Source organism: Episyrphus balteatus, chromosome 2, assembly GCF_945859705.1.
Source record: "Episyrphus balteatus chromosome 2, idEpiBalt1.1, whole genome shotgun sequence".
Lineage (NCBI taxonomy): Eukaryota > Metazoa > Arthropoda > Insecta > Diptera > Syrphidae > Episyrphus > Episyrphus balteatus.
Genome location: NC_079135.1, coordinates 92,392,440 through 92,417,427, shown reverse-complemented (window position 1 = coordinate 92,417,427; position 24,988 = coordinate 92,392,440). Strand labels below are relative to the sequence as shown.

Genomic DNA, 24,988 nt, shown 5'->3' with positions numbered 1-24,988 from the left:
CACGACAACATGACTGAAAAATAGCGGTATGGTCTGCGCGAATTCGAATAAAAAAAAAACAAAATAAATTCCGCCACTATCATAGTAAACTCTCTCCCACACACAAATACACACATAAAATGATATGAAAACAAAAAACAAGTGTATATATACATATTTGAGAGAGATTCTTTGCCGAACTTGTGTGAAAACAAACCATCATCATCATAACATTCCATCTCCCAGCAATATTGTCTGCTGGTTCAGTCAGTTCAGGCGTGTAGTATCCAAAAGATACATTTCAGAATTGTTAGAAGAGATTTTCTTCGAACAGCGACAATCATCATCCAGCTCCAGAGCATACATCACAACAAAAATAAATTGCACCAGATACATTCCATGAGAGAAGGGTGCAAAATTTATCGTCGCACTCTCGTGTGTCTCGTGATATTCCTCTAGGACAACGACGACACGACGCTTTTATACACATCGAAGTTCTACTTCGGTTCGGAATTTCGTTTTCGGATACGAATGAGAATCACAGCCAGCAGCCGCTATAGTATATCGCCACCAAAACGCTATTCCTCGGGCGAGTGTTGTCGCAGAAGGTTCGTCGCCAGGCATTTCAGTGTGAATATCTAACTTTGAAAACCGAGTTCCAAATTAAAGATACATTTTCTATGTTCTCTGTATTCTCTTGATTCAAGAAGAAAAAAAAAAAAAAAAAGATTAAATTAACTGAAAATTGAATATAATCAAAGTGCAACGCATTAGAGAGCCTCTATTCGTTCCATCCCCCCGCTCGATCCGTTTTTTTGCGTTTTCTGTTTTTTTGGGGGTTGGAAAAAAATATAGAAAAAACCAAAGAGAAAGACGAAGTAGTTGAAATTTTGCACCAAATTTTCGGTAAACTTCGTCGCAGGAATTCAATCCCTATATTTTCGTCTGTCTTTCTGTGTGTGTGTGTGTATTTTTATGTCTGTGTTGTTTTTTTCTTTTTTTTTACTAGAACCCAAACCCTGCTGAACGCTTCGGATATATGATTACAATGAATGTGATGAAAATTTATGTCGTGACGTAGTCGTTGTGAGTTTAATCAGAAAATTAAAAAAAAAAAAATTATGAATGTGTCAAAAAAAAAAAAATCATTAAAGATTTAAATTAAATAAAATTTACAACAACAAACAACCACCAAAGGTGTTCAATTTTTTCTATAAAGAAAGAAAAAAAATAGTAAAAAAAAACTAACTAAATTTCAATCATGGATAGCTCACCGGATCTTTCGTTAAAGCTCCGTCGTGGCTCTAGTGATTCACGAGATTCATTTTACATGGATTTTGCTCAAGGAATTGACTCTGATATTGAGGAAGTCGATACAACTGTTATAGCACGACCTCCGGCACCACCACCGCCACCTCCTCAAACCTTACCCACTCCTACCCCTATTCCTCAAGGACCCCAACAATCGACAGAACAATCAATAGTTACTAGTGTCCCAACTACGATAACAATTTGTTCATCAGGATCTTCGCATCCTTTACCAACACTTCCCGAAGTTCCATCACCATCACCACACTATAGATCTGGACCGTCCGATGCGGACCTACAAACTGACACCGAAGGCGATGATGAGGACGACGACGATGATGATGACGATGCAGATCGAGCGGTGATGCCACCACCTCTACCCCCACTACCCCCAAATATGCACTATGTCCTTGATTCGGAGGAGACTACTCCTTCTTCGTCATCCCCCTCGCCACCACCAACTCCACCGCCATGTGCACCATTATCCATAGTTCCTCCACCACCGCCACCATTGCCACCGTTGCCAATGTCGCCTGCAGGCTCTCCACCACCACCAATGTCACTAATGATGCATCAGGAACAACCACATCCGCCTGGTGGTGCTAGTAGCAGTGGCAACAACGGTCCAACAACACCACCACCAGCATTCAATGATCTGGAAGAGGCCAAAGGTTCAACTGAAGTTCCCGAATTAGATGAGACATATGCCAACGAAGAAGACGAAGAAGAAGCTGAAGCAGACGACGAAGCTGATGAAGTAGACGACGATAATGACGTAGACCAACAGAGCGATGGTAACGGAGCTAGCGCTATTGCAATGAATGGACTACATCCAGAAGAAACACAAAGCATTGGCGGAGGCAACAACGATGATTCCTCAACGACAATTACAACACCAGCGAGTAATGGATTTTCGACTTCGTTGCCTCTAACACCGGCAGCTAGCAGTAATATGACCATGGCAACGGACTTAACAGGAATTGAATCTGAACCGGTGGTAATTGTGCCAACATCATCATCCACACATCCACACCGAACCATGCCAATACCAGTTCCAGGACCAACTGTTCCGAAATCAGCTGCTCCGCATCTCATTCAGCCCAAGTCATTGTCATTAAGGGAGAGGTAAGTTTTGTTTTTAAGACTCTTTACAGACGTTAACTTTTTATAGTTTTTAATTATTAAAATATATGTACAAAGAAAGTTCGTTGAACTTTTCGAGACCGCACCACTGTGATTTGATATTCCGCTAATTGGTGCACATACAAAATTTATAAAATTTCCACCCAGGCAGGAGGCAGGGTAGGCAATCATATAATAGCTTGAGGTTGGTAAATAAGGAAGTTCCGTTTGTTTCCTTTTTTTTTCTTGTTTTTTTTTTCTATTCTCTTCGAATTCACATCCAATCTAATCAAATATTAATGTGACGGTACTAACCTAGTATTCTCAAGTACCTTTCATTTGAATATAGTACCTATCTTTGTTATTGCACCGACCGTGCCGCTACAGTTTTGCATTGGGTTACCTAACATCATCATAACCATAACTGAACCAAACAAGCCCATCGCATAACCATTGTTAGAAAATATAACCGGGTATAAATGTGGTTATGATGGGTTTTTTTTTTTTTTTTTTTTATTTGGAAAAGACTGACCTAAATTGTGCAACAAACGTTCGTTGAATGCATTTTCAGAGAAAAGAAGAAAGGACTTTCAAGTTGATAGCTGCCGCGGGGCTTTGCTTCTGCTGAAGATTAATATCCTTTTGTGTGTGTGTTTGGGAGTTTATATATGTACATATATAGGAGCATAGATATTGAATATGAAAAAGTTTTTTTTTAGGTGGAAAGAAGAAAAAGTTTATCGAGGCTTGCGGTTAGAAGGAATATTGTAGTTTGATATTATCGCAAGCAAAAACCTACATATGTTTTTTTGTTCGATTGAATTTTCAGCTGGAAGTAAAATAAGGCCTTTGAGTTGTTGCAGATCACAATCAAAAAAAGCTGTGATAACAGCCTTAAGGGTGTTTTTAGAAAGTAACTTTATACTTCCAACACTTTTGTCTTTAAATTTAGAAGACAAAATACTTTGTCTTCTTTTTAAAGAGCTTTGGTTTTCTATTAGGTTTGTTGGGTTTAGATTTTGGCTGTCACTATGAACAGCAAACGTTTGACGATATTTGACACTCCCATACATTTTGCAAAAATTTTTCAAAATATTGAAAATTGTTGCAAAAACCGGGTAGTTTTATAGAGTTTTAGAGTTGTTTCCTGGAAATAGTAGTAGTCTGAGTAATTTTTAAATGAATTTGCAATATGAATTTTTAGTATTCCGCAATAATAAAAGCATGCAGCTTTTTCCCTTAACTCTATTTGGAGTAATAATTAATATCCTTCTGAAGGTTTCAAACTAATTTCTCTCCGCAAATCTATTGAAAGCAGTGAATAACTTAAAAACTCTTTATCAAGAACTTTTAAATCAAATAAGAATAAAAGAAAACTATTGAAAATCTATTTTTTTGTCATAATTTCTAACTTATATTCCTCGTCTTCGTATTACGACCATGTTGAAAAACAGTTTACAAGAATCACTCTCAGTACTTATATTTATACGCAATAAGTTCTTAATCTGCACTTATAGTCTCTTATAAATAAGAATTGTTAAACACCAACATAATTTTCGTTTTCAATTCTCTTAAAACTTGGCATGACTTTTGAATTCAGAACGCTGTAATATCTACGAGGCATTTTAAAACGCGTTAAAATTTAGATTACAATGGTAAAATAGTTAATAATATTAAGCAAGGTGAAAATAATCTTAAAAATATTGCCCATTCACAGCGATAGCAAATAAGTAAGTCTGCTCACATGTAAGGGTACTATTTTTTACAAAATAAATTGGTTATGCAAAACGTTTTAGAAAAAATGTAATAGAAAAGTTTAAAATAAAAATCTTTGAATGCATATTGTGCTCATTTAAAATTTGATATAATATATTTTTGCTATGAGGGATGAAACATTTTTTGTATTGCCCATACAATTTGTGTTGGTTCTATAACACAGGTCAACACGAAATTTGTGCTTGGGTTGTGACTATGAAATTATGATATATTGATTCTCATCTGGAAAACATTTTTTTTTTTTAATTTGCTTTTCAAGTCAGCAGAGCAATTTCCAGTATTCAAGTAAATCTGTCTTTTACAAAAATTGTCGTGCTTAATTTTGGCAAAAACTCGAGAACGTCTTAACCGATTTGGCTGATTTTTGTTTTGTTTTCTTCATTTTAATGTTGTTTTCATATTCATATTCAGAAAAAATAAAGAAATTAGGAAATTTAAGAAGAAAAAAGAAAAATTAAATCGAAATTTTCGTTTTATTCGAATTTTTGTCAGATGGGAGCCTTCTATTTTCAATATTAACGGTAAAAGTAATTCACTCCGATGGTATTTTTATTAAACAAAAATAATTATTTACAAAAATAACTGTATCCAAAAATTAGCTACTATAGTTTATATTGAAATTCTTTATTTATTGAAAAATTAAATTAATTTGTTTGCATAGTATTTTTATTATTTTGTTGCATATGCAGGGTCTCTAAAAAGTAATGGATCTAACGAAATGTGCTGATAGGCCAACTTTAGATTATTCAGAAATTGGTAACTTGTTGATCCCAAATCCTTGAGGTTTTCGATTAAATATGCAGTTCTTGTGAAATTTCGAAAAATCCCTACTTTGCAACAGTATTTGCTTCCTCTGCCCATTATTGATTTTTGTTTTTTTTTTTATTCTTTCACTAAAACATTGTCTAACAATAAGAAACAATTAATTAACAAAAATATTTTTTATTTCATACGCCATTTTTCTGCATATTAATTAACAGTTCCAAATTTCATAAAAACTCAATTTCTTACTTTTATTTCAGAACAACAAGACGAAAAAATTTGTATTATGTGACTCTGGTTTATTTTTTTTTTTTAAATATATCCCGGCATTGCAGTTTTCAAAAAAGTATAAAAGTTTCAAAAGTTGAAGTTAGATCAAAAAAAAAATTCAGTTTGAACTCAACAAAACTGAGTTTTTAGGAGCAAAAGAACACTTGTATTCATCATAACTTTTTACTTGCTCTATAGGGCAAGTATTGGTTTCGTGTAGAAAAAAAAAATTGAGGTTTTAATCAAAACCAACATTACGATAATGGAGAAGATCAAAAAAGTGGTTTTCGTCATGCCGTCCGTCGGTCTGTGCGTCTGTGCGTCTGTACGTCCATCTGTACATCGAGCTAGGGCCTAAACGGATGGATGGATTTGCTTGAAACTTGGTACAGATGACTTTTACGTAATTCCCTAGACCCCTTTTTTTTATTTTTTTAATATCTCCGTTTTAACGCATATCTCCCATATAACGTTTTCGAGGTATTGCAAATTTCTCGAAAACGGCTCTAACGATTTTGATTAAATTTAGTGTACGTAATACTCTTACTGATTCTAACAAAACTGCGTTTTTAGTTTTTCTCAAAAAATGCGGAGAACGGAAATATGGCGTTGCCGTTTTTCAAAAATTGACATATTTTTAAAGTTCATAAATTTCATCAAAACATAAGTCAATTTTATTCAAAATTTATAGACATAATTTTGAACTGGCGAATGTAAAAAAAATTAAAAAGAAGTTTTTAAAAAAAAATTTTTAAAAGGTTTTTGAAAAAAATAAATTTAAATGTAATTTTTTTAACTTTCATTTTTTTTTTGTATTTTTTCTCGACACTAAACAAAATCTTAAATTTCCGATAGATATTTAAGATAACGATACTTTGAACTACAAGAGCAAGTACGTGCGACCCAGTCGTGCATTTTATTTCTTATAATTTAAGTCGGATAGAGTGCTTTAGAAAAAACGTAGGACTTTAAATTATCTACATTTTATACCTTAACAGTTTTTTTTGTACAATGCACGGTTTTTGCACTATAGCTCATAAAACTGGAATTAGGCTCACAGGGTATGAAAATTGTATTTTTGCTTCCAACACTACAAAAGCAAATCTTAGGAAGGGAAAGGGTGATTTTCTATTGTTTTGGTTTACCATTGACCCAAAAAGTGCAAATTAAACCCAAGCACAAAAAATATTTTTATTATTGTCAACCTGTGTAATTCTTTTAAAAAATGCAGCTATTGTAATTTTTCTCGAACACACTCCCTCTCTCTGCGACTACACAAAAATAGTCCATAAAATAATAGTATTTTAAATAAAAGAAATAGTTTCATATGATTTGTCTAGCAATAGAAAAATTTGTAATATACAAAAAAAAATTTCAGTAAAAAATGTTACACATACGCCATAGTGACCGAGTAATTTTTAATTTTGTAAATAAGCACATAACTGACTACCGCTGTAAGTTTTTGAATAAAAATGACTAGAAATTAGTTAAATAAAATCGCTAATGTTGAAAAAATAACACCCATTTTTATTTGTGTTTCAATTTTATTATTCAATTATTTTTTGAGTTTGTTTCATACAAAAGAAAATATTATGAATTCTTAAATGCGATAAACTTGATCCATTACTACGATAATTTTAAACATTTGAAACATTTTTAAGATCATCATTTCATTTTTAGGTATAGTTGGTTTTATAAAATATTTTTCTAAATTTCTTAAAAACAGCACATCTATCAAAAAATCGTTGAGTGTCTTCGTTTTGAATCACTTCGTCTACTGCTTCCATTTAATAAAATCGAATGACTGTGAAATTTAAATTTAAATCTTGAAAATAAGTACACAAATTCGTGATTTTTTTTAAGGTAATTTTCGATATGCTAAATGAAAAACAATTGTCAAGTGATTTTCTTTAAACTTGGCACTTAAATGTTTAAGGTTATTCCCTTGGGGGAAAATTTAAAATTTTTTTCGCAATCGACTTTGGAGACTTAGCTTATAATTTTTCTTTTAGCTCAGCTGCGTATTAGGCTTTAATTTAAAAAAAAAAATGAGTTTTATGCATCTTTAATTTAAAATCGTGGACCGGGAGCTTTCAACATATGAAAAATTGCTGTTATCATATTCGAAAGCGAATTAACTTATACAAAGATTGTTACAAATTCACTATTTGAAGTCGACAGCGAAAATGCGAATCGAAATTTTCCATACAAAAATAGCACAAAGAAATCTTGAACCGAATTTATTTTACTTTTTTTGTTTTTGTTTTAAAACTTATTTTCTGCTGTTATTTCTTAAATTTTTTGATTTGCGTTTTTATTGTTTTGATTTTGACATAATACTCGATAATACTTTTTCGTGAACATGTTCGCTGTTGACTTTAGAGACTTGAAAATTTTTCGTTTCGTTTCAACTGCTTGACGAAAAAATATGATTCTGTCAAAATCAAAATAAAAAAATTCCCAATTTATTTAGGGGCCAATTTTTCAATAGTCTGATAAACCTCAGATAGTGCTAATTCCTAGAAATATCTATTTTTTGATATTGACTTTATTCGTTTGATAGTCTAACCTGATGATTAAAAAATCGTTGCTAAACCTAAAAAAAACCTAAAAAAATTAACAAATTGAATTCCCGATCTGTGAAACTGTGAAGTGATAAAAAAATGTATCATTTTAGTTTTCATATGAAACATTTTTGAAGTTTGTTTTAATTTTTGAATTTTTTTATTACATTTTTGGAGTTTGTTTTAATTTTTTTATTAATCCGAAATCGAATTTATTATGAAAACGTTATAAAACTTATCACTTCACAGTTTCACAGATCGGGAATTGACCCCCAGGACAATAAAAAGTATGTGACAAATGGGAGTGAAAACTCAACAATTTTTCTCTAGAGCTGCGTACTGAAAAAAGAAGAGCATAAATGGAAATTTGTCGTTCAAGATTTCATTGTGCTAATTCGTATGGAAAATTTCATCTAGTTTCAGCTGCATGCTAGGCTTAGGTAGGATATTTTCAGACATTTTTTGGATTCTTGGACAATGTTGCGTTGAACACCCGAACGCAAAACCATTTTTAACCATCTTTATTTTGTTAAGTTAATTTTATAAATCAACCTTCAATGAAATTCACATTCAAAACAAAAATATAATCAATAAAAATAACAGCTTCAAATGATATTTATTCTAATGAAAAAATAGTAGAAAAGCTCACCTTTCCACGAGTGGAAATGCACTGGCATTTATTTCACTTTAAACTACATATAAAATAAAATGAAGTATATTTAAGTATTTAAAATTAAAGCTTTAAATTTTATCTCATGTAGACATCTATATTTAAGTTATATAAAACTATCCCATGAAGCGCAATGGCTTTTACAAAACATATATAAATACATAGATATAAAACCATTATAGGATATAATCTATTTACGACTGAGGCTTTCCTTTTATACAGTTTTATACTCCCACGCACCTGAATTGCCTCGCAATTAACTGACTCCAACTATATACAAGTATAGTACCCTACACGACACCTAATCTCATTAAAAGCCCAGGAATGTGCAAAAACACAAAAAGGCAACTCTTCATTGCTCGTTTCGTTCTTTATGTGGATGTGACCTTTACACCCCAAGGACGGACGGACAGACGTGGAAAAGTGAAATAAAAACAAATAATCCTGTTGGAGGCTTCATCGTTGTGGAAATACCAACAACCTTTGCTTGCTGCCTGTATTGAATGTCGTTTCTCCCGTCCGTCGTCGTCCTTATAAACATTCCGCCATCATAGTAGTCATTGTCGAAGCAAACAAAGACAATCACAGTGCATCCGACACCTCAATATGAATAAAGAGCAGCGCACATTTCTTCCTTCCAGGTGGCGTAGCGTCGCCGTTTCGTTGGCGATAGCACTGGAGGTGGTGGTTATTTTTTCACTGTTTTTTTTAATCTACCCTATTCGGCCATAGATATTGCTCCCTTATTTCTGTTTTTATCATGATTCCTGGGCCCCATTTCACCAACTTACAAATTTGTAATTACAAGTAATTTTCACAATAATTGTGAAAAAATCGATTAATTTTGTTTCACCAGTTTCTTGTAATCACAAAATTGTACTTGTAATCTACAATTTTAAATTTGTGAAAAAAATCAATTTTCTGTTTCACCAAAACTTGTATTTTACAAGTAACAAATTTGTGAGCTTTCAAGTTTCTTGTGGGTTTCTGTTTCACCAAAAAAAAAAAAGTTACAAGTTTCTATTTATTTGTGAAAATTTTCTACAAGAGTCAAGACGTATGTCATTTTTGTTACAAGTTTGTAAAAACCGTATTTAGAGTGATTAAAGTGTTTTAAATGGCCTTACGCCGAAGGCCATTATTATTATTTTTAGAAAAGCTATGTTATTATTATTCAGGGTTGTAAAAAAGCATTTGAAATTTAAAAAAAAAATCATTTATTGCAAGTAAAAAAATTGCATTAAAAAAATTTTTATTGCAACTGAAAAATATTTGCATTAAAAAAAATATTTATTGCAAATAAATAAATTTGCTTTAAAAAAAATGTTATTGCAACTGAAAAATATTTGCATTGAAATAATATTTTTATTGCAAATAAATATATTTTGCATTACAAAAAAATTATATTACATATAAAACATTTTCTGCATTAAAAAAAAAATAAATGCAAAATGTGTGTATTAAATATATTTTTTTAACATTCGTCGAATCCCTTACAGTTTCGACTTTTTGGCTTTGGATAAGGTTCAATAGTATAGGTAGTTGAAATAACTAATGTAGGTATGGTCAGATACCCAAAATTTGTAAGAAATTCGACGATTATTAAGAAAAAATATTGAATGCACACACATTTTGCCTTGATTTTTTTTTCTATTGAGAAAATTTGCGATACAATTTGTTTTTAGTATATTTTAATTTGCAATAAAATTTTTATTTTCAATCCAAATATTTTTCAGCTGCAATTACATTTTTTAATGCAAATTTTTTTATTTGCAATAAATATTTTTTTTTAATGCAAATATTTTTCAGTTGCAATACAAATTTTTTTAATGCAATTTTTTTTCATTATAAAATTTTTTTACTTGCAATAAATGATTTTTTTTTAATTTCAAAAGCAATAAATATTTTTTTAAGGCAAATATTTTTCAGTTGCAATATTTTTTTTTTAAATTCAATTTATTTCAGTTGCAATCAATATTTTTTTAACGCATTTTTTTTTTATTTGTAATAAATATTTGTTTTTTTTTTTATTTGTAATGGAAAACAAATGCTTTAAAAATTGGAATAGCATTTGTGTTTCAAATCGAATGAAAAAATCGCAAAATATCTGTTGAAAACATTTTCCTGATCGCTATAACCTGCCTCTTAAGTATGTAAAAATTCGTTCTCTTTTGATCAAAGAGGCTTGTTTTTATTTCTCAAATTTGTAGTTCTTCATTATTTAAATTATTTTATTAATTTTCCTCACGATTAACAATATTTTTATTTTACTTTTATAAATCCATGGATATGGATTATAAAATAATAAATATAAAAATAATCCAGCAAAAAAAAAATCTTAATATATATTTACAATTTTGTTTGTCATGCCCAAACAATTTTCTTATTTGATCAAACTACTAAGATATGACAGTATTAGTAATTTGACAATTTTCCGTTTAAAATAGGTTTGCCAAATAAGAGCTCAAGTTTTAAAAATGGCAATCCTATTTTTTCATACTCGTTATCAACTTAGTTTTCATTTGAAACCAATTTTAACCTATGTCGTTATGAGTTAAGTAACTCAACGGTCACCGCTAAGACTACAACGAGCTTTACAAGTTTGTGAGATAAACTTGTTGTTTACAAGAATAAAATATATTTGGTGAAACGGTAATTCTACAAACTTGTGGTTTTCAAAAGTTAGTTGTAATTTTTTTTTCGATAATCACAAATTTGTGAATTACTTATTTGTACTTTGTGAAACAGAATTCCATTCTACAAATTTTTACTTGTGATCTACAAGTTACAAATTTGTGCTTGTAACTTGTAGTTGGTGAAATAGGGCCCTGGAAACATTCCTATTCTACAAAAGTGTACCTTGGTGATGCCTGATTGTCGGCAATAAAATGCGAAAGCGAAAGTCAAGGGTTTTTTTATGTATAAAAACAACTGCGAATACCTTTCCATCACCTTTAATCCATGTTCTTTCTCATTTGGGAGTCAATTCTGTACGCCAACAAACAGCAAACCCACCATAAACAACACTCGCGCGCTCCTTTTCACTTGTTCCAAAGGATATTTAGTTAATAGGCAGTGATGGAGTTTTGTTCTGTTCATGATGAGATATCCTATACTCCAAATTGTGTGTGTGTACCTGATCATTTGCGTGACGATTGATGCCAGCTGATTGCATGGCACAGGCTGTAGAGTTGGAGCTCTAAAAGCACCTGATTGAAGCTCAACAAGGCAAATACTTCAAATGCGAACGAACGAACGAAATAATGACGAGGGTGTTTTCCTTGTCATAACCATAAAATGGAAGCAGAAGCAAAAATGTGTTTTGGTTTGTTGCTAGTGTTGTTGTGTTGGTATAATAAAACTTCGCAGCAATACTGACTGAAAATCCAATATCATATAGCTCGTCGTCAGTGGCATGTATTTGGGACACAAAAACATCAGACGAAAATAATAATTGACATCTGTAAGAGCCGAGCGGAGTTACACAAGTTAGGAATCTCGCATTGGTATAGTTAACAGCTTTTTGTATGTGGACTTGGATTGGGAAGTTTTGGGGACGGCTATAAAGTCATAAAAGTATATGGTCTAGCGAACATTGAATAGAAAACACGGAACGGAAGTAATTAGTTTTTGAAATGCTATTCAAGCTTTAAGTTCGATAAATATTGAGATTTACAGAACCAAAGTTCTTGCTACTTTCATAAAAAAATGTCCAGGGTTCAATCAAAATAGGTTCAAAGAATTAGGTATTGCTTCAAATTTTGTACTTATTCATTAATTATTATTCTTCTAGTACTTTTTTCATAATATGTCGAAGACTTCAATCAATCCGGGTTCTTTAATAAGACAAAAAAGTACCTCCTTTTTATCATCAGCTTTTTGTTTATCTGTTCTTACAAAACTGGAAAAAAACTTCTAGTACTTTTTTTTATTGCAGAATTTCTCAAACTTAGTTCTGTGATTACGCCCGAAAAAGTACTTTTTAAAATAAAGTTTTATTCTATCTGGTGTTGACGCATTTTCTCGTGTCAACATCAACACAGGAATTAGACTTCTACTACTTTTTTGCAGAATATTTCGAAAATCAAATTTCGTTTTTAGAATAAGTCAGAGAAGAAGTAATTTTCATTACATAGAGTCCTGTCTATCTGTTTTGATCCATTTAATTCAAATTTTGTACCATAACAGGAACCAGTCTTCTAGTACTTTTTTGGAGAATTTTTCCAAGGTTTCAATCAACCTTGGAAAAATAAGTCTGAAATATACCTACTATTTATCACAATGCTTTCAGCAAACCTGTTTTTGATTGACTTGATGCAACTTTGGTACCAACAAAATAACTAATCTTCTAGTACTTTTTTTGCAGAATATTTAAAAAAAATCAAACTTGGTTATGTCAATAAGTCAGAAAAAAGAATTTCCACAAAGTTTTCTATCCGTTTGTTGTAAACGCATTTGCTTCAAATTTAGTATCAACGCACTAGTCTTCTAGTACTTTTCTTAAATACCTGAAAATCAAACTTATTTTTGTGAGAAAGTCAGAAAAAATGTGATTTTTATCACAAGCCCTGTTCAAATAAGGTGACAAATAAGAAAACAGTTTTCTAGTACTTTTTTGCTGACTTTGTCGAAGACTTCAAACAAACTGGGTCCTACGAATAAATCTGAAATAGGTATACTTTTTATCACAAAGTTTTCCGTCAACCTATTGTTCAAGAATTTGTTTCAATTTTGTTACTAGCGGAAGATCTAGTCTTCTAGTACTATCTTGCATAATGTATTAATGCTTTTAATCAAACTAGATTAAGTGATTAAGTATGAAAAAGTCGTTTTTTTGTTTTAATTTTCCCTAAAACTATTGTTGACGCATTTGCTTCAAAATTAAAATTAACGTAGGAACTGGTCTTCTAGTACAATTTTTTTTTTTTAAAGTGTGTCTAAAATTTTAATCAACTTCTTATGAATAAAATGGAAAATTACCTTTTATAACAATATTTTCTGTCCACCTGTTTTTGACGGATTAGCTTCTACTTTGATACCAACGCAGGAACACATCTGTTTTTTTGACGGATTCTAGTACTGTTTTTCAATTTTTTGTATTTATATAAAAGTAACAGGTACTGCGGCAATTTCCTAGAAAAAGAAATTCCGACCCTTTCCTAGGAAAAAGGAGCTATTTCTTCTAGGAAGTATCCCTGTGTATACCAACACAGGAATTTGGCTTCTAGTACTTTTTTCCAGTTTTGTTGAGTTTTCAATCAAACTAGGTTGTGTGAATAACTCAGAACGCATTTGTTTCAAATTTGGTTGTAACACAAGAACTGATCTTCTAGTACTTTTTTGTGTGCAGAATATGCCAAATCTTCGTTTTGTGAAAAAAAAGTACTTTTTAACACAAAGGCTTTCTGTCCAGGAACTAGTCTTCTGGTACATTTTTTTATAAAGTGCGTCTAAGGTTTGCTTCAACTTTGGTACCAACACAGGAACAGATCTGTTTTTTTTTTACGGATTCTAGTACTTTTTTCAGATTAATTGTATTTAGACATACATATAAAAGTAGTGAAGTATGCGGCCCTTTCTCAGAAAAAAGAAAGTTCGACCCTTTCCTAGAAAAAAGGAGCTATTCCTTCATAGAAAGATGCCTGTGAATATGTGTGAGTTTTATTGGGATTTACATTAGTGTCACCGCTGAAATAAATTTCCCTTATGCATAATGTACCAACTAGCTAGCAACATCTCCATGAAACGGATGAACATTGAACACAGAGACGTAGTCATAACATTTGGTGTGGAATGAGGGCGCATAAATTATTTATACAAATTATATTTTTGCTATCGTTCGTCCGTGTCGTCGTGTCGGGTAGAATTTCTTGATGTTTTTTGTTGCCATTTCTTTTCATTTGGCGGGAGATTTTCTTGTCAACAGATTGTTATCAAAAAAATAAAAATAAATAGAGACTTTCGTTGGGGAAGATTTTAAGCATCTTGGGTCAAAGAATTTCATAAAGACTTTTAAATACTTAAAATCAAATGATGTCAAGGATGATTCTTAGAAGAAGTTTTGTGATTAGGAAATTTTTAATTTTTGTAATTTTGACTAAAGGCAAAGAGATTTTCTTTGAAAAGAAAAGAAAATTGAGGGAGGTGTTGAGTCACTTAATCTTAAACTGACTTAATTGAGAATTAAGTTAAACAATTTTAGATTAATTTTAATTTTCTTATTTTAGATGAATTTTTAAGGAATTTTTGGGGGGTTTTTGTTAAACTTTATTTTTTACATGAATTTGCATAGCAAAAGAGAAATATGTATCCTTTGTCCCTATTAATATCCTAAGTCCTTATCTTGAAAAAGTTACTTTAGAAATGTATATATAAAGAAAATTAACCCTGAAAGTGAAAAGTTGATCCTCTACATCAACTTCAGAAGTTATTACCTTCCGGAAAAGTAATTAAGTATTCTCATCCAAAAAAAAACCACCTTGAAAACAACGACGACAAACGAAAAAATAAAATTACAAAAAAGTTAACATGACGGAAAGTTGATGAAATTTTCTTGAATAGGTATTCAAAGTTAAGCATATGCATATTTTTTTGTTGATAAATTGTTTTAGTAGAAAATTTATTAAAGTGGATTCGTTATGTATGAAATTGTTGTGCTTTTTTATAATTCAAAGCATTCAAAAAATCTCAAGCTTATAGAACATGTAGTCTATGACTGTGCGCATACATGTGCAGAAAATTGGTATTTCAAAATGGTTTTTGACCGAATAACGGGAAAAACAAGTTTTTTTGTCCCAAGTTTTTGACCTTTTTTTAACCGTTTTTTATTTTATGTTTATTTGTCAAGAGATAAATAAATGAAATTTATATTGTAGATATTTTGAGATAACGGTAAAATAAAGTTTTATTATTCAACAGATTCTATCTTTTGATCTAAAGCAAATACAAATTTGATTTAACTTTATTGAGCATCCTGATGATGTTACCTTTCATTTGGTATATCACTCATAACTATACATTCACTACAAGCTACACAATGTTAAATTAAAAAACTTGTGGGAAGTACCGTAATCTCAGTTTGGAATTTCGACATGATTGGCTTTAAAAAATTCTTACTTTTTTTCTAGGCATCGCAGAAATAAGATTGAAACGTCATATGAAAGGTGAAATTAGGTTAAATTAAGCTTTTACATGATATAAAATTTTTAACAGAATGTCTAAAAAAAATTGAATTAATAGCGTGAGAACATAAAATTATATGTTTTTTCTGCTTTTTTTGATGAAAATTGATGGAGTTCAAAAAATTCTAGCTCTTTTTGGAGATGCCTAATAGACATGATCGATATATATATTTTGAGCGGAAGCAATAAGCTACATGGTATAAAATTTATTATAGGTTGTAATATCAAAAAAATGAATTTTTGGGTGATGGAAGTGATTTTGTCACTTTTTTCATAAGAAATGATTGTTTTTAATAAATTATTTTAATACTTTTTTGCATTGTAAAAATTTAAAAATGGTTTCATTATTTAGAAGAAATATTTGGCTTTTTATTGGTATAAATTTTTTTTTGTAAGCTTTGAAAATAAAAAATTAATATAATGAGAAAAGAAAAAAGGTAATTTTTTTTTGGCTTTTTCTTGTAAATTATGATTGTTTGAAATAAATAAACGCTTCAACTGACTCATTTTAAACATTTTCTTACCACGTTATCACGTAAAATCATCGTCCGTAAACCGGCTTTACAGACAACCTATTTTTTAAATTTTAAATTGGCACAATTTCGACATCCTTCTTATATTTTAATAAAAAAAATTAATATTTTGAAGTTAAATTTTTGCCAGCAATGTAATGGTTCAAAGTGAAAATATGCAGGATTTTATTTTCTTATGTTTAGGAGTATCGAGAAGCAATTAAATGCACAAATGTAAAACCTGTTAAAAAAAAATTGTTGTTGCAAAAACTAACTTGACTGTATGAATGATAATTCTCTAAAACACTTTGTTTAATTCACTACAAAAACTATTGAAACTTTGTCAAGTTAAAAAAAAACTTTACTTTTTCACTTATTTTGATACAGTTTTAAATTCTTAGTAATAATCAGCATCAAAAAGTAACAAAAGCCTTTTGAAAATCATCTATGAAACAGTTTTACGAATCATTAACCACATTGTTTACTTTGAAAGTCATTCGTAGTTATTTTTTACGTTTGTATGGATTGTAAAAATGTAGGTATTTGTAATAACCCTTTGAACCACTTTCAAATTATTTGTAAAATTCCAGTTCCACAGTTAAATGCTGTTTACATTTGCCATTTTTCGTTAAAACAACAAAAATAAAAATCCATACAAAGTTCAGACACTTCAATTAGTGTAACAGCCACGCCCAGCAGGTCTGGCAGTTTTCAAAAGAAAATATAACCTAACCCAACTAATCCTCTTAAGGACCCTTCAATATATACAATAAACAAAAACACCTCGGCAAAGAACTCAATTCTAATGTTTAGCATATGGGAACATATGCTTTTTTTTATCTGCACTGCAGGATCAGATGCTCAAATGTAAAGGAACTCTTTCTGCTCTGACTCAATACTGAAACTGATGTTGGTACAAATTCAGATATCATTTTCTCTATATATGTCCTTTACCCGCATCCTGGCAGCCAGGACCTGGCTCGTATCGTATACATGTGTGCATTTCCAATTCAAAGTTGTGAAGAAAGAAAAAAAAAAAAGAATTCAAGTGCATATCCTCTCATAAAATATACATCCCCATCGTTCTTTAATAAACACAAAAAAAAAAAAAAAACATCACGTCCTTACATAAATTTTGTGTTAATTTTTTTTTCTTCATCATAGCTCCCTTTGGAGGCTTACGAAAGCCCGGATGGTAAAGGTGGATGCTGTAAAATGGCACGGAGGTGGTGTTTTATTTTTTTTTTTCCTTTTTTACGCGCACTTTGCCTTTCAATGGAATCAATACGCGAAAGGTTGTTACCCTTCGCGTATTCTAGCTCTGCCGTTATATAGCCTTAAAGAGGGAAGTTCTAGTAGAGAACCTGGCTCTGGAGATTTTGTTTGGTAATATTAAAAAGGATTTTCCATTGGTGTATTTTATTTTTATTACCTAACGAACCGAGGAAAAACCGTTTTATATTGTAGGCTTAGTAAATAATGTTGACCGCACAATTGCCGGAAATTGGGTCGACAACGTTTTGCACACCGAAAAAAAAAACCAATATCAATTTAACATTTTTTAAATATCAAATTAACATTTCTTAAATATCAGCCAAAAATGCTCTATAAAATGTGTTTAATGATATTTAAAATGTTAAAACAACATTTTTATTATCAGGATGATATTTAAATGTCACATTTTGGAATTTTTTTTTGATATTTTATTATCATTTTTTCATATCAATTTCTCATTCCAAATTATTGAAAAATATTAAATACAAAATTCTTAATGTGTACTAATTTAAAGGCGCGTTGTGTTTTTTCGAAGTAAAATGTATGATTTACTGATAAAATTTGATCGGCACTAAGATTTTACTTCACATAGTTTGGGAGAAAATAACAAAACAATTATATCACCTATAATAGAAAAAATAATATGATCATTATTTTGTAAAGAATATTCCCTTTCAGTAATGTTTTGAAAAAAGAAAGAAAATTCTTTTAATAATAAAAATAATAAAAAAGAAAAAGAAAGAAATAGGTTTCATTATAATAAACTAAAACGTAAAATCTAGTCAACATTGATATTTTAATTGTCAAAGTGAAATTTTCACTGTCCACTTAAACGTAAAATAATGTCAAAATGATATTTTAATTGTCAAAGTGAAATTTTCACCATCCCATCTGAAATTAAAAAATGTGAAAATGATATGATAAAATATCAAAATTGATATTTTAATTGTTGGACGACTTTTGTCACTGAAAAATGTTAATTTGATAGCTGTTATTATCAATTTTTTTTTTCGGTGCACTATAGCATCAGGAACAGCAGGACTACTACAGGTGTATTTACAGTCGTTGTATCTGGTTGGTCGCCGAGTGAAGTCTGCTTGGGCACTAAGGATCAAGTATTTAAATGGGTTAACTGACAAGTGAATGAACTTTGTTTATTATTTGAAAAGTTTTTTTTTTTTTTTTTTTTTTTTTACTTTTTTGGTGATTTTTTATTCACTTCATTCATTATAATTGAAGAGAAAAAATGTATGCCAATTTTTTGGTTGAGTTGGCAAAGTTTGGAAATGTTGAAGGAAATATAGTAAAGCAAGGAATGATTAATGATTTAAAAAGGCTTTAACTTTATCTTATATTTTGATTATTTTTAGTGATTTTCGGGGAAAACGTTCTTGGAAAAGTATATGTATTTGCAGCTTCAAGTTAGGGGATACAAAATTGCGTTATAATAAAAGGCAAAAATTGCGAGGAAAACTGAGTGCTTATTTTGTAATTTAGCATTATTTAATGAAAAAAAAATTAAAATTTTCATATATTTAACAATTTTATACATAAAAACAAAAATTAAAATTTACTTCGAGCATTTATTCTTGAAAGACAAACAATATCTACTTAAAGTTAAGGTATCAACTTTTTCAAGTTTTTTCTGCCCTTTTTTGTTGTAAAAATGTGTTTTTCAACATCAAGTTCAAAAACTTTTATTTTTATTGACACTTTTGACTCTTGGGGATACTTCCAACTTTTCAACACTGTTACAATTATTATTTCTTGCAAAAATTTGCTTACACTCTCTGGACTCTAAATCAAAGCCCAGAAAAGTAATTAGGTACTTAAACTCTTTAGTTTTAAAATCTTAAAACGAATCATTATTCAAAGTTCTCACTCAGTGGGGACAAAATGCACATTAGAAAAGTTGGTTTCTTTTAACGTGCAAGGTGGAAATATAATTTCAAAAAAGATGTGTTTCCATCTGGATGTGCAATTAAATCCCACTTTCATCAAAAAGAAGGCAAAAACTAGCTTAATTCTTTTAGAATCTTAAAAAACACCATTTCACTTCAAAATTCAGTTTCCTGGATTCAAATTATCAAACAAAATCGTGAATTCTTATGTGATTTTTTTTTTTTTTTTTGTTATTTGTTATTAAATTGTAGTTGATTTTTGGAAGAAAAATTTTCAAAATCGTTAAACCCGTTAAAAAAAAAAAAAATAATTTTTATAGGTAAATATTTTTTTTTAAGTATTTAAATAAAGTTGGTATGCCATTTTGTAGAAATTAAATAGCCAAAATTTCAAAAAAATTCAATATCCCGTTTTCGAAAATTCGATTTTTCAAAAAAAAAAAATTTTTTTAATTTATAATAATTTTTTCAGAATTGTATTTTGTATTCATATAAAAACTATTTAAGTGCTTTTGTGTAAAAAAAAATCGTTGAAATTAAGCAAGACATTTGGAGAAAATCAGATTAAAAATAATCGGTTCTATCCGTTAATAACAATTTTAGAAAAAAGCTTATTTCAAAAACCTCTCTTTACAGGCCCAAAAACTGCTACATAACAATTTTGAAGTGGATCCGGCCATCCAGTTAGGCTATACCGACAGACTAGACCGACAGACAACCTGACAAACGGACTTTTGAGACCCCAGACCCAGTATTAGATATTTTGTGGTGTTTTTGCTTTTGTTTTTATTTCCTGTTTTTTGTAACCTTTTTGAAGTAATGAATTGAAGTAACATAGTTTAATAAATTAACTACTAGTTACTTACTTATTGGACGTTTTCGTTAATTTGTTTCTATTTTATTCATCCGTCTCACTGTTCACTTTAGCCTTTCGCATTGATAGCAACCCTTGACAACAGTGAGACGGTTTTACTTTTTCTACATTTTAGTTTATTGTAATGCTCTCATTCATTCTATAATTATAATTATAACTTTTTCTGCAATATTAAGATAAAATATGTCTTAAAGTGACCTCAAAGTTTGGTTGAGATAGCTTGGAAACTTTCTGAAATATAACAATTTGAAAAAAAGTATCTCACTGTTCGCATTTTTCTCCTACCTACTATATCGCGAGTAAAAAAAAATCAGGGGTACTACATCTTTCTAGAAATTGGCAAAGGCTCCAAATAATCATTGTCAAACAATTTGGCCAAAGGATTACTGTTGAAAAATGTGAAATATCTCTAGTACCAACAAAATCCTGCAAAATAAAACGATCCAACTTTTTCGTTTGTGGTTAAAAGCTACTATACATAAGACGCGAAAAAGAAAAACTGAATATTTTCATATTTAAACATGTTATTAAAGCCTTGCCCGAAAGAAAAATAATAAAAAAATGATGCAGAAACTTTAGATTTTGGTTTAAAAAACAATTAATACGCTCTTATTTACATTCAAATTGCGCAAGTGAGAAAAAAGTACTTTTCTTATGAATTTTCAAAGTTTCAAAGAGAAAGAAATGTTGACTGTCGTGTGTATAAAAAATGTTAAAGAATATTTGAAAAAAGTCCAGTGAAATTTAAGTAAGTATTTTAATTAAAAAGCTTCTAATTTATTTCCTACAGAAGGCCTCACATCCTCAAAGGCCCGGTGCCCATAAATGTAAAGAAAGACACTCCTGGCAGCAACCCTGTAGCAGTTTGCTGTTAGGCGGGAGAATATTTTGATACTTAAAAGTATTTTCTTGCCTACTACGAAATCAATAAGCTTGGTCCGTTTCAGGAAGTCATGCCGTGCAAGCTCTGGTAATCAATTTTCATATCAAGGAGATTTTCCCTTCTTCTTAAATCCATTTTAGGTACATTTCTCATCAATTGTGTCGAAGAGCTCGTAGCAGTTTATTAATAAAAGGTAATATTTTGTCTATCGAAAGGCTATTATAAAACTCATTTGGTGGAATTTCATTTTGATGCATTTCGACTTTTTATGAATGGAACAATGAACGCATATCTTTTAAGTACATGTACGCAAACAGGGGCATACACACCATTGGGGCAAACGGGGCGGTGCACAGTGGGCCCATATGGCCTTAGGCGTCTCAAAAATCTGTAACTTTGTTGTCTTTTGTGATAATTGCTTCAAATTTGGAATATAATGCCTTTGATATATAACGAATCATTCAACTTACTTTTTTTAAAATTAAAATTGTTTTTAAGCTTTTAAAAATTAGTCAAAGTTCAAAAAGTACGATTTTCGCTTGATTAGGGTATTTAAAAATATCTGTAACTTTTTTGTCTCCTGAAATAATTAAACCAAATTTGGAACATTTAATGTATCTTGGAATCTTTAATGTATCAGAAATCATTGAGCGTAGTTTTTTTTTAAATGCAAATTATAAATAAAATCTCTATGTAACTTTTTTTTGAGCTTTGAAAAGCTAGGCAAAGTTCAAAAAGTACAATTTTGTTTGACACACTGTTTTTTTAGCTAATATTTTTATTTAAGTATTAAACGTCTATTTAAAGCTAAAAAAATACGATTTTGACTAGGCTAGAACGTCTCAAAAATCTTTAACTTTTGTATCTTAAAAGATTATTTTCTCAAATTTTGCAAAATAAGATAAAACTGGTTTCTTAATTTTATAAAGGCCTTCCTTTCGTGTCTTAAAATTACTTAATTATTTTTATGAGTATAAAATAAAGAAAAAATACATTTCAATGTAGATTGTTTGTGTTACGTTATTTGAAATTAAAGCTATTTTTTTGAAAAATTATAAGAAAAAAATATTGATTATAATCATCTTAAATAAAGTCGTTTGTAAGGCAAAGTGAAATAGGCGAAAAACTACGCTTTTGAGAAAAGAGCAAAAAAAGAAATCACAAAAAAAAAACTAGTTGTCAATTTTCACGAAAATCCTTCTTAATTAAATACTTTAAACGGCTCTTTTGAAAATCTTCGAGTAAAATCAAAATCAGTAAATAAAATCTCTATGTAACTTTTTCCATGGATGAAATTTTTTTCAACAATTACAATATTAAATTCTATCATTTTTCTGCTACCTTAGACTTTTTTAATAGTACAATGACAGCATTGTTCAAAATACAAATATCTTCAATTTCGGGTGCATATACTAAGTCTAAGAGCAAATTTTGTGGAGGTATAACCAAAATGTGAGTATGCAGTTTTATAGCCTTATGTGTTTTAATAACGAATTCAAAAGTCTGGCACCTTTAAATCGCGGCTTTATATGGTTTCCGAGGGGTTAAATATCGCGAGTTTACCAAATAATGTGAGTAGGCTAAATTAACACAAAATCACATTCTGAATATAAGGACTGATGCTCTGTCATTTCCTTAGAACCTGAAGACATCAATCTTGACAGTGCGATCAATAGAACTCAAGATATGTATTGAAACAGGTAAGGATGCACCAAAATACGTTTTTTTACTATGTCTTTCGACAGAAATATCGTTCTCTATCAAAGAAAAGCAAATAAAAGCAGCCAATTCTTTTTGTACATAGTAGTACATAAACCAAAGAACAAAATTGTGAAAAAAAGTAGACAGCGGAAGACAGCGGAAACATTTAAAACTCAATTCGAAATTAAATAACTGCAAATAAAAGCTTATTGTGTGAAAAAATTATATTAATTAAAAATATATTTTAAAAAAATTTTATTTTCAGCGATATAAATAGCAGTTAAAATAAGCTTTCCAACGACATACAACACTTATATAATTTATTCAAATATAGTTTTGAAAACGTATCGTGAAGATTTGTAATACAGTCAAATAAGGAGAAAAAAGGGGTAAATCTCGGACTGAATGTTAGTAGAAATTTTTTTTGCTCAATATCTTCCTTTTGCCATTCTATAACATATCTCAAAAGTCTAGAAAAATCTCATGTCCGCTTGTCGCGATTTCAAGGTCAAATCGAGAAATGGAGATTTTCAAAATTAGCAAAAATAGGCTATGGTATTATATACACATATGATACATGATTTCAAGGTATTTTTTAATGCTGATTCCAAAAAATCTAAAATCAAGACAATCTGACGTCTCTGGAAAAAGTTATACCTGTTTTTCATCTGTCAACTCATATTATTATAACAGTTGCAAACTTACTCCCGAAAAACCCTTAAAAGTTATGGTAGATGAACCAAATTTTGAATGAAGATTTTAGAATCCATCATTATTAAAAATCAAAACAATCCATTACAAAAAATATATATACCTACGAAATAATGGTATTTTTTGATGGAGGGGCAAATTTTAGGATATGCACTAAAGAAGATTCTTGTTCATCTTAGGAATAAGTGCTAATAGGCTAATTTTTTCATTTTAATCTTTGTTTGGATATTCTTTAACTACCCTCAAAAATCTAAAAAAATCTCATGTCCGCAAGTCCTAATTTTCTTGGTTTGAATATAAGGTGCAGATTTGAAAAAAATTGAAAAACTACTCTTCAGATATTTGTGTCAGATCAACATGAATAAGGTGCATTACTTTTCAGGGATGGTCAGGTTGACTTGTTTGTGAGTTTTGTTGGAATAAGTGTTAAAAAATACCTTTAAATCATGTCGCTTATGTTGGTATACATATAAAAATTTAAACTTTTCTTATTAATTTTTTAAAATCTGCACCTTATTTTCAAACCAAGAAAATTAGGACTTGCGGACATGAGATTTTTTTAGATTTTTGAGGGTAGTTAAAGAATATCCAAACAAAGATTAAAATGAAAAAATTAGCCTATTAGCACTTATTCCTAAGATGAACAAGAATCTTCTTTAGTGCATATCCTAAAATTTGCCCCTCCATCAAAAAATACCATTATTTCGTAGGTATATATATTTTTTGTAATGGATTGTTTTGATTTTTAATAATGATGGATTCTAAAATCTTCATTCAAAATTTGGTTCATCTACCATAACTTTTAAGGGTTTTTCGGGAGTAAGTTTGCAACTGTTATAATAATATGAGTTGACAGATGAAAAACAGGTATAACTTTTTCCAGAGACGTCAGATTGTCTTGATTTTAGGTTTTTTTTAATCAGCATTAAAAAATACCTTGAAATCATGTATCATATGTGTATATAATACCATAGCCTATTTTTGCTAATTTTGAAAATCTCCATTTCGCGATTTGACCTTGAAATCGCGACAAGCGGACATGAGATTTTTCTAGACTTTTGAGATATGTTATAGAATGGCAAAAGGAAGATATTGAGCAAAAAAAATTTCTACTAACATTCATTCCGAGGTTAAACCCTTATTTGACTGGATTATTGCTTTATTTTGTAATACTTTGTTTGAGTCACAAAGTATTTTCAAGTGGAGACTTCAGATACAATTTTGTAATAGAGAAACTCATTTCAAAAATCAATTTTCAATGAAAACATATAGATTGACTTTCCCTTGATTCATTTCCGTAAAGAAATTATCGGATCGGAGACAATGCACATAAGTAACGAAGCAAAAAGATAAGAATTTGACATGAATCACTTAGGACATAAGAGAGGCAAATTATATTCTTTAGTGTAATGCTGGCCCCAAAAAAATTAATCGGTTTTTTGAAAGAAAAATTATATATTATCTTGGGGACCCAAAAAATGTTACATGAATAATCTTAA

The 24,988-nt window shown here is 30.1% G+C and overlaps 1 protein-coding gene across 1 annotated transcript in view; it reads left to right on the top strand.

Annotated features, from left to right (window-relative positions):
- Positions 1-820: 820 nt before the first annotated feature.
- Positions 821-24,988, top strand: part of LOC129912353 (proton channel OtopLc) — a 144,788-nt gene continuing 120,620 nt past the window's right edge. The window contains exon 1 of the mRNA XM_055990574.1: positions 821-2,412. Within this exon, the coding sequence (XP_055846549.1) occupies positions 1,241-2,412 (1,172 nt within the window). The 5' untranslated portion in view covers positions 821-1,240. The remainder of the gene's footprint in view (positions 2,413-24,988) is intronic.